The sequence below is a fragment of the Lytechinus variegatus genome, chromosome 1, assembly GCF_018143015.1.
Source record: "Lytechinus variegatus isolate NC3 chromosome 1, Lvar_3.0, whole genome shotgun sequence".
NCBI classification, from domain to species: Eukaryota; Metazoa; Echinodermata; class Echinoidea; order Temnopleuroida; family Toxopneustidae; genus Lytechinus; species Lytechinus variegatus.
Window position 1 is genome coordinate 74,711,479 of NC_054740.1, and position 11,191 is coordinate 74,722,669.

Sequence of the window (11,191 nt, forward strand, 5' to 3'; positions counted from 1 at the left end):
TGTGCTCCTCGACGTGACTGTGTTGTTAAATTGACTGCATTACGTTACTTTGAAGAAAGTAATCTTTTACATTTGTTAACATCTTATTTCCAGATGTGACTCGTCCTTGTGATCCCGAGTTAGAATTTGAGTGCCCGTATGGAAGATGTATTGACCTTTCAAGTAGATGTGATGCAAATCTCGATTGTTTCGATTTCTCGGATGAAGCAAATTGTGGTATGTTTTTCTGTCGCAACATATTCTCTAATGAAGCATGTGCATGTATCTACCCCCCCCCCCTGAATACAGCCACTATAGTCACCAAGCCGCTGTTTTACCACTACTCTCTTCGACAAGAAAAAGAGTTTGTAGGTGTCTATAAAATTGTCAAATGTCAGGAACAATGTCAGTTATATCAATACTAGACTATTTGTATAGTCTTATAGGCAATGAAAATTAGATACATTCTCACATCTTTCCTGGTGAACTTTATCATACATATATCTGACTTGCAATCAGTTCAACTTCATTTAAAATGTCTACGATATGCTTCCAGGACAGGATTTATGTCAAACAATCAACTTATGTTCATTTTTCAGCGTATCTATAATTATACTGTTACGGTAAGTGCAATATTTTGCCTATGCCAAGCGTGGCACTTTCTATCATCACCCAACAATATTTGATTGTTTCTATCCTGGATTTGGTTCGTCCATGTTTAGAGTCTTACGAGTGTCCACCTGGAACGTGGAAGTGTCAGAGTGGTCAATGTCTGCCGGAGATTCTGAAGTGTGATTACATCCCTAGTTGTTTCTATGTCAATGGAACGATCGATTCGTCTGATGAAGATCAATGTGGTAAGACATGGGAACGTTTCAGGAAGCGTCATTTGTCAGGGCTTTACACTTATAAATTGCTCTCTGCCAATTGAATGCACGAATTGTCAGTGATTGTCAAGGGAAAATGGCGCATGGATTGCGGTAGCATTCGCCTAAGCGTACGTTGTATTTATCATGCTTATACGGCCAAGGTTTAGTTGTCAACCCAGGCCAACTATCCAGTCTACACTGTCCATTCTGTTTCAGTTGCATGTCTTTTTGTACTGAGTGATGAAAATCTAAGAATCATTTAACCCGAATTCATGAATTGTCATTGTTTTAGCCCACACGGAATAATAATTATATATAATGACTTATCTTGACTTATTTGAGAACCCCTCGGTAGACCAGAAGCACGATGATGGATGCTGCTGAGTAGAACCATCCTCTCTTTCTTTCTTTTTCATTTATCAATTCACATCTATCATTTTATTTGTATTGTTATATGTTTTTAACGGAAATAAATTCAATTGATCAGTCTATACTAACGTATTTCCCATAACAATCAAACAGTAATTAATTGGTTAATCAATTTAGAACGATTCACATTTTATAGGATAGAGATTGTCTAAAGTTTCTTACTCATTCCGAAATTGCGAAAGTGTTTTTACCGATCGGAGAATGATCGGAGAGTTAGGACAATAAATTTATTCTCATGTGATCTTGCATTCATTTCTTTACTAATCCCACATATAAGCGTGAATGTTGTTCACTTTCCAACCTGTGCAGACTATAAATTCTTAAGCTGCAAGGAGGGTGAGTTCAGATGTAGTAATGATCAGTGTATACCACAAGAGGATGTGTGTTTCTTGGATACTACGGGAAACAAAGGATGCAAGGACGAATCTCATCTATTTGACTGTGGTAAACATTACAGAATATAATCATCCATCACCTGTAAAGTATAAGTGTAAACATGTAGTTAAGATAACAAACATAATATTATGATTATTTCTATACCGCGATCATAATAAGTTCAAGTATGATTGCTGAGTAATAACTCTGTTTTACAGTACTATCCCGAACGCTTTGAGCAAGGACAGAGATTATATTTAAAAACATGTTCTTCTTTTCATATCAATACCTATGTATTATAAAGTCGATAATACCTAGGCAGTTCATTTCGCAGACGCAGTTTTAACAAAGGCTTATATAAATGGTCTTACTGATATCTCTCTTGTATGCCTTGATACCTTGGAAACATTGGTTCGGTCGTAGGCTTTACTTGATATTTATATAGAGTGTAAAATTATTGGTTTTTAAATTTTCTTTTAATCCTTTACAGGTTTTACCCTCCCGCAATAACTGATAACGTTTGTATTTTTTTTATGTGTAGACAACTGGAACTGTCGTGAAAACGAATTTAAGTGTCTGAATTCCTATTGTATCAATATGAGTGATGTGTGTAACGGCCCCGTAGATTGTCTCCGTTCCTGGATAGACGAAGTTTTCTGTCGTAAGTATTGTCTTACGAGGTTCACATGCAAATTTTACAAACAATATTTTAACGGGATACCTGCTGAGCATGAGCAGGCGTAGTTGTAATGTGGGCATTTCGGTTGTTCATAACCGATTATAAATGTCTGAAATATAAATTCAACTTTCTGTAACAAATGAAAATAATAATAATCTGTATCTCGCAATAAATTCATATGGATATGGCGTAAATCCCTTGAATTCATAGTACAATCACATCGCTTAACGGACCAGGTAATATTTTTTGTGAAATCGTGGTGGGCGTTTTAATCATTTTAATCTGTACAACTAATAAAAAAATATCCAAGAGATGGATCAGAAAACGTTTTATGTTTGTCTTATAATGCAACTGAAACAAATAACATTTAATAGTATTCTTAAAATAGCCATTAATAGAGTCTCCATGCGATTCTAAATTGATGTTGTTTGAATGATCTTTCCAGCCTACAGTTGTGGACCTGTACATTTGTGTACATGCAATCAAACGCGAATGAGCTGTATTAATCTTGGATTTGAATCATTCCACAATTTCCACGTCGATGACAACATTTATGACATGTGAGTAATAAAATGTTCTGTGCCCCCTACCCAGCACTTGCTCTTACTTACTAATTTGTTTTAATCTCTTTCTACCTCCAAAGTACTTTAAAAATTATGACAAATTTCAAATGAAGTTAACACACAGTTTCTACGTAGTGCACATATTCTTGAAATGTATGACGTATTAAAGCGATTACGGAGTATAAATGAAAAAAATATTGGTTAGAGTAGTAGTTGTAGTAAAGTAGTAGTAGTAGTAGTAGTAGTAGTAGTGGATTATGTGTTATTGGATAGTTGCTGTTGCTGTTGTGATTTATGAGCTATTATAAGAATACCGCATGTGCTTCCTAATTTTACAGAAATCTGAGTGGAAACAGGATTAAAATCTCAAACGAGGTCCTTGTTAACATACCCGGGCTGCTTCGTTTGTGAGTATTTTTTTATTACGATACAATTCCCTGTCCTGTACTTGTCCGTATTAACCTCTTCACTCAGGTCAATACAAATATATTTCTTTCCTTGACCCTAACACATCTCAAACAGCCCAGTCCTTTTAGGGTTATACCAATACCTTATTAGAAATGTATGGGAAATGACAGTTCCATGCTAGGTATAAAGCTTACTAATAAAGAATTATTTCATGTATCAAGGAATGGTCCATAACCCATTCATATCATTTTGGCTGTTATGGAAAATAACTCAGTTGTATTCAGACCCCCTCGATCTCAAGAATGCCCATTTAATTACGAAAACTTGATCAGGCCACAAAATACTCGATAATAACTTCTTCGATCCGAAGCAGACCATTTCAGGGTAACTACTTGAAGTTACGAATCAGTCGAGCAGGCACAGTGTTCGTGCCCAACTGCTCGCACGGTTTTGAAAGTTCTCATACTTTTGCTTCCACACTACCAAAATATCCAAGATCTTGGAAAAATGTATACAAAAATATATATATCTTCATTACTTTTTATCCGTATTATGATACCTATAATAATAAGTGTGTAATTAATTGGTATTCATTGCGCCATGATTTGAATTTGATTTTCTTTTCTTTTTTTTATCAGGGACCTATCCAATAATAGCTTGAATGATATCGATAATGATACATTCAGTGGTTTGGTCAATCTCACTTATCTGTAAGTAATTATTTGCTACTTCTTATTTTTTTAATTCATTTTATCATTTTCATTTCATCATTCATTTTACTTTTTTATTACTTTGAAAACATTTGTTTTTGCCTTCGCTATGTTTATGTACCACCTGTCAACAACTCATGATAGAAAGTGTTATACATTGGACTAGATGTAGATTTGTCTTTGTTACAACGTTACAACGGCGACATTAATATGATGAATGTAGCTTTTATTCTCAAAATCATTATTATGATTATTATGTACTAGTCGTATAAGTAATTGTATATATACACACACTTATTGTGTTATAGTTACAGTTATTATTTCATTATTTATGTGTGTGTTCTTCTTTACAACAGAAATTTGGAGAACAATAATATCACGGTGATCCGCAAGGGAAATTTCAGAGGTTTGGACGGTTTGCAATCACTGTAAGTATAACCCTGATCCTATATATGTAACTTTTGTCATGGGCTGTCTCTTGTGGTTAAATCTAAACAAACAAACAAACGTGATGAAAATAACATAGGGGGATGTGCATATAGAAATGTGTTTAGGCCTTCTACGTGAAAGATATATCTTGATCCAGTCAAGCAGTATGTTGGTCCAGTAATTTGCAGTCGTACCAACAAAACCGAATATACACTGATACAAAATTAATATTGTTATTTTCACTGGCATACCATCAGTCAGTAAAAATTCGTTACTAGTAAAAATAATTGTGGAAGAAGTAGTAGTAGTATATGATTTCACCATTTTAGTAGAAGTAGTAGTAGTAGTAGTATACATTAATTGAATTACATGCTTTTATTTTTTTCAAATTAATTATGTTCCTATATTATTCTGACAGGCTACTTGGAGGAAACAACATCAACATGATAGAGCCACATGCATTTGAAGGATTGAAGAATATCACAACGCTGTAAGTATACATTAAAAAAATTCTGGAACAAACTCTATGTAAAAATGAAGTATAAATTGTGAATGATGAAATGTTTGGAATACTTTTAGTCAGTGACAACACGTCATATGTGCAATAGATCTAAAACATTTGCAAGGTAATTCTATACCCCATTAAATTAGAGGTTCAATATTCTGGAGAACAACACTTAAAGTATGGAAATTTCAGATAAGTAAAAAGTTTGCAGGATATGGAAAGAATGGTCACATTTATGCAGCGGGTATCGACATGATTGCATGATTACCCGGTTGTTATTAATATTATTATTACGGTAACATGATACTTCATACATTTCCTTTGACTGATTGATGTTGCTACTACTGACTATATGGTTGCAACAAACTGTGTATAAGAAATAACAATTTTTAGGAAATTATGTGCTTAACTGTAACTGTATATATTTTTAATCTTCAGAGATTTGAGTCATCAGAAGTTAACGGAAATACCAAACGCTGCTTTTGTTGGACTTTACAAGCTCCGTTTCTTGTAAGTATGCTATGATAGTTGGTTAGAGAATCCATCGGTGGGGTTCAATTTCAATTCCAAATACTTGTACAGATGTATGCACAGAAGTTGAACCGATTTATGAATGGATTTGTGGGTCAACTTATTTAATTGTAATGCAGTGAGATTTTATTCTGTATCATATTTGATTTGAATTTAGTGGCTGTATTTCATAACCATTTATTATCTGACTGTGCTGGATCTAGACATCACCATAACAACAAATATTTTTGAGAGAGATCTGAGCATTATATTTGGTGAGAATAGACATGATAGAGCAACAGTTACTCTTTGTGTATTGTAATGTAGTATTTCTTTTTATTGTCACGTGCAGAGACCTTTCAGCCAATCAAATCGTAGTTGTACCGGATGGTGCTTTCTTTGGCCTATATCAACTCAGGAAATTGTAAGTAATATAGTCAGTACGGGAATTTTCGGGATTTTTTCTTTCATAACATCACTTTAAATAAAATATCAATTTGTTGCAATATTAATGTATTTTTTGCATTCCTACACAAAAATGAAATGGTGAAAAATGGAAAATAAGCTTTAAAAGGACCGAGGAATGACAGTGATTTCAGTATGGGTAGAAATTGCTGTCACTCATACAGTGGTGTATCTAGGGCAAGTCTCGCCTCTTTCAAAGTGTATTATATTATAAATGCGAGTGCGAATATTTTTCAATATTAAGACGTTAATCAACATGATTCGTATCTAATTAAAAAACGAATGCGAGCGCAATGTACGAGCTGAAATTCATTGATATTTAAACCTAAAATCGGGAAATGTTAGGGAGAAATAATCCCTCGAAGCCTATCTAACTTAGCAATCAATGCAAGTTGAGCTGATTTTTTGGTATATGCTTACCTTGTAGGGGAAAATTTCAAGGACTATATGAAGGAATTCATGAGAAGAAACATATCTCATCGGCGTAATGCGAGCGCGAATTATTGTTTTTAAAAAATAAAGAGGATTTGTGTATCCAATATGAAATCAGAGCGTGCTGACAAACTTTGACAATTAAACCAGAAAAAGAAATTGTATTTCAGAACTGTTTGTAAGAATTAATTAAGAGTAACGTTATAGTATTTGCGTTTGAAAAAAAAATATTTTAAGGACTGTTCGTTGTACATGTAATTCCTGAAGAGAAGTGTATAACTAATCAAAAGTTGGCATGAATATTTATTCATGGGTAAAGACATTCATTTTCTAAATGTGTTGGAAACTAAATTATCATGATAATACCTCTATTCCTTTGCATTTATCTTCATTTTATCCTTTTCTTTATCTGCGCCCGTTTCCCTTTTTTGCGCCTCCCGAAAGTGACGCCAGGGCGCGTGCCCCCCCCCCCCTTTCCCCACTGCATTCTTTTGAGCATTTTTCGATCCTTTTACACACTCTGCCTTTATTATTTATTTGTGTATATATATTTAGAATTTGACTCATTTCAGATATGGTTCGATATTCTCATCATCCCGTGTATCAACAATGATATGAACAAATTCTTTTCAAGTACATAGTCATTCAAACTGCTGTTAACGTCGCTATTGAATGTTTTTATTTCAGAGATATATCGGGGAATGCAATTGAAGTTGTTAGCAGACGAACATTTAACATGCGTCTCTTGGACGAACTGTGAGTGAATGTTTTATAATGATTCCAAACTTGTTATATATTTGATAAATGATATATTTTTTTATTGAAATAAGACATTCATGTCATATTCTGCAGACATTATTCAACATAAAACAGATATAAATGTATTGTATTGATAATGCTCAAGCGCCCGTTTTAACATTATCTTGGTAAGCAGGGCCCGCTGGGGGAATATTTTGCGGAACTGAAATGGTTATACCCTGGGTAAAATATGACGTCATTATTTAGTAGTAGTATTAATCTTATCATTTTTATTATTTAAAATGTATTTGGATTATTTTGATAAATAGATAACGGATGATTAACAATTCTCTAATCAATTTGATATTGATTATACAGAATAACGGATGAATATCGCTTTTGCTGTATGGCTCGCCACGTGTCTAAATGTCTCCCTCTACCTGATGAGTTTTCATCATGCGAAGATCTCATGTCAAATCCTATCCTGCGCATGTGCATATGGATTATCGGCATGATTGCTTTGATTGGAAACCTGTTTGTAATCCTGTGGAGGGTCAATAGCAAGCGAGATAATAAGGTAATCATTACTGGTCTTTAAAAATATCAACAAATTTTCTGATGTCACGTTTTTGTCCTTTCGGCTATCGGTAAATGTTTTGCTGTTGTGGAGTGCTCATAAAAAGGGTAGGTCAGGCAATCAGTTGTGTCGAGTTGGTGACAAGACCAGTCCATAATATGTACTTATATAAGGGTTCTCAACATTTATTTTTCAAATAAGGTATGTCAATTGGTGTATCGCTATTATTTAATTGAGGAAAGAAGACGTCATAAAATATCCCTTATTATAGGCAAATCATTTGTGCTGATAAGTTTGAGAAATTAAGATGCGTAGAAAATGTGCACATTTACCCTAAAGGGTCATATATTTGTGCCGATGAACTAATCAAGATAATTAATTGCAAGATGTTCTTTGTCGCACTTGATTAAACATGCACAACATTTTCACAATATATGTTTTCGTGTTTTTTTTCATGCAGGTTCACTCTTTTCTCATAACTAACCTCGCCGTGGGTGACATGTTTATGGGCATCTACCTCCTCATCATCGCATGCGTCGACGCTTATTACCGTGGTAATTACATCGTCCATGATAAGCTCTGGCGGAGCAGTGGTCTCTGCAAATTCGCCGGCTTCTTGTCCACATTTTCCAGCGAACTGTCTGTGTTCAGTCTCACAATCATCACTCTTCATAGGTTATCTTCAATCGTCTTTCCCTTCCGAATCAAAGACATGGAGTTCACTCGCGCGGTCTGGGTTATGGGCGTGTCCTGGGGATTGGTGGCTTTTCTGGCTGCTCTTCCTCTATGCGGAGTGGCGTACTTCGGTAACTTCTACGGACGTTCAGGTGTGTGTCTTGCCCTCCATATCACACCAGATAGACCCAGTGGATGGGAATATGCCGTATTCATTTTCCTGGGTCTAAACTTTGTTTCGTTTATGACAATCATGGTATCTTATGGAGTCATGTTCAACGTTGCGAGAAAGACCCAGAAGGCAGCTATGAGATCACTCAAGTCAAAAGGAAGTGATTCAATGGCTAGGAGGATGTCTGTCATTGTCTTTACAGACTTCTGCTGTTGGGTTCCTATTATTCTGTTGGGCGTGGCCTCCTTATCTGGAGCTTATGTACCAGCTTCGGTAAGTTGACAAAATATTAATCTATGTTTGAATGGTGTGTATTGGTTAACTGTTAGCGAAAATTAATAAATGAATAAACGAATAAAAATTGGGGCTTAAGATAGGTATGCTACCTATAAAAACAATACTGTACAAAATCGTTCACATCATTGCTACTGTTTACTTCTTAACTATTGTTGTGCTGTATTCCAAGAACTAGAATTAAAATGTTGATATTATTGTCAAATAACAGCAGTGTGTTTACCCATTCTTCTTGCAGGTGTATGCTTGGGTAGCTGTGTTTGTGATGCCAGTCAACTCAGCCGTCAATCCGATCCTCTACACCTTAGGTAGCGCCATCACCGTCCGTCGAGCAATACAAAGGTTCTCAATAAACCCTTCAACAACAGTCACTTCAGAATACAAGACTGTTATGAACAATTCCTCAGGTAATAAGATGTAATTAGTGTTGTAACGATGAAAGGCACTGGACAGATTCCTTCCTTCCTCTCAATCGAACATGTCGAAGGAAAGGGGGAATATAAACAATAGTAATGGCTAAGCATTTGCCTTGGGATATCGGCATGATTATGATCCTTCGCAATCAGAAAGCAACGTTCATATGATTTTGTGTAACAGGATTTTCCTAATTTTGCTCATACTGGTTTGTTTTAGAAGTCCAAACACTGAACAAATACTATATGTAAACCATTCTTTTGTTATGCTTCCTTGTTCGAAACTAAGATATATGAAGTTGTGACAATTATTTTGAATATTCTTCTATTTACGGTGTGTTTGAATTCATGCTTGTTCGTTATAGATCGGAAACAGGGTGGATACAAGGGGCGTCCTCTGCGGACAATGTCAACGAACGCAAATGAATATTGCAAACCAGCTCCCACTGCTACGACGACGACCACTACGGCGAAACCTAAGCCTCAACCGTGCAAGGAGGAAACGATTAAAATGATCGACCTCGGGAATCGACAACACGTCACCGTAGATGATGGGGAGAACAAGGCTTTGACGTCGACTTGCAATAACAATGAAAGAACACCAAACAATGTGTGAATATTATTCCAGCAACCGAAAACTAAAACAGATATTTCCTAGAGTTACTTAAGTAACTCCCTGATATTTGGTGTTTTCGTTGTGAAAAGGGAAGTGGAGACTGAACAGAGTGGGCCTTCTCTCTAATTTTAAGTCATGAAAAAGGTGAACAAAATGTGAGAGGTCTGAAGAAACTCTATTGCGATTTGAAAACTTTGTGAAATATAAGGACCAGATCAGACTTCTCGTTCGTTACAGCAGATTTTTGAGAGTACTGGTCATGATGAGTCATAATGTTATTCTACAAAATAGAGGGTAGTATTCAAATTCAATTTTGATACAAAAGATCTGTGAGAGGAATAGGCCTACATGACTGGTGAAGAAATCGTCCAATTTATCCCCAAATGCCAAACTATACTATCTTTTAAATTCCATTGATTTTATTTGGAGAAATTAGTTTCAATTTCCGTGTGTGGATGATTTAGAGGAGGAAGCACAGAAGATGTTTTTGTCATTACTACAACTGTACAACTTAGATCGTAACTAGAATATTGTGATTTATATGATAATATCTTGAATACGGCATAATGTTGTGACCTGCAATTTGCCCCCCTTTCTCTTACTGTTTGAAGCTTTGTATAAGTTTGTTCCTATCTATCACTCCATATTCATTTTATTTTTACATATGGTGTTGTTTGTTTTCTGTAGTTATTTTCATAGTATTATCTTTTAAAGATCAGTCATTAAAACGTGTTTCAAAAAACGTATGTGCAAAGTCAATAGATTATAACTTTTTAATTTCTCCCTCCCTTAATTCCAGAGTTATTTTTATTTACAGTTGAATGGCGGGCCTCTACCCTAATAAGCAGAATTCACGAATATCCATTTTGCTTGTTTACAGTTACCATTTTTTATCAAATACTTTATTTGATTCGTTATTGATGTTATAATGGGTTTTGATACAGTTTTATTTTTATCAAATATTTTTATGGAAAGTCGTCTATAGTTCCATTCATTTATCATGTATAAGACCACCTCAGGTCCATCTCTTGGCCAAATTGGCCCGAATTCACAAAGGTGGTTTTGAAAACCAACGGTTGAGTCCATGGTTTATGCAGATTTCCTGTATAAATTACGCTTAATTTAGCGCGTATATAAAACATGTTCAATGCTGATGCGCGCATTTGTCACAGATACGCTTTTTTATTCATGATTCCACTGTTTTTATTCATGAGTCCACTCTTCAAACAGTTGACTCATGAATAAAATAGCCATGGTAACAGGCGTCAATTTGGCGCACTGTGACAAATGCATAATACAAATGCAAATACATAAGTCCATCTTGTGTCTAATTTATATCCCGGAATTCTGCCC

At 35.2% G+C, this 11,191-nt stretch overlaps 1 protein-coding gene across 1 annotated transcript in view; it reads left to right on the top strand.

The window, feature by feature from the left end:
• LOC121422868 (G-protein coupled receptor GRL101-like) overlaps positions 1 to 10,946 on the top strand; it is a 77,404-nt gene extending 66,458 nt beyond the window's left edge. The window contains exons 10-25 of the mRNA XM_041618099.1: positions 94 to 216; positions 702 to 836; positions 1,587 to 1,721; positions 2,194 to 2,313; positions 2,777 to 2,891; positions 3,233 to 3,301; positions 3,941 to 4,012; positions 4,369 to 4,440; positions 4,860 to 4,931; positions 5,385 to 5,456; positions 5,809 to 5,880; positions 7,041 to 7,109; positions 7,470 to 7,668; positions 8,129 to 8,788; positions 9,048 to 9,216; positions 9,588 to 10,946. Of these exons, the coding sequence (XP_041474033.1) occupies positions 94 to 216; positions 702 to 836; positions 1,587 to 1,721; positions 2,194 to 2,313; positions 2,777 to 2,891; positions 3,233 to 3,301; positions 3,941 to 4,012; positions 4,369 to 4,440; positions 4,860 to 4,931; positions 5,385 to 5,456; positions 5,809 to 5,880; positions 7,041 to 7,109; positions 7,470 to 7,668; positions 8,129 to 8,788; positions 9,048 to 9,216; positions 9,588 to 9,838 (2,405 nt within the window). The 3' untranslated portion in view covers positions 9,839 to 10,946. The remainder of the gene's footprint in view (positions 1 to 93; positions 217 to 701; positions 837 to 1,586; positions 1,722 to 2,193; positions 2,314 to 2,776; positions 2,892 to 3,232; positions 3,302 to 3,940; positions 4,013 to 4,368; positions 4,441 to 4,859; positions 4,932 to 5,384; positions 5,457 to 5,808; positions 5,881 to 7,040; positions 7,110 to 7,469; positions 7,669 to 8,128; positions 8,789 to 9,047; positions 9,217 to 9,587) is intronic.
• Positions 10,947 to 11,191: the final 245 nt, after the last annotated feature.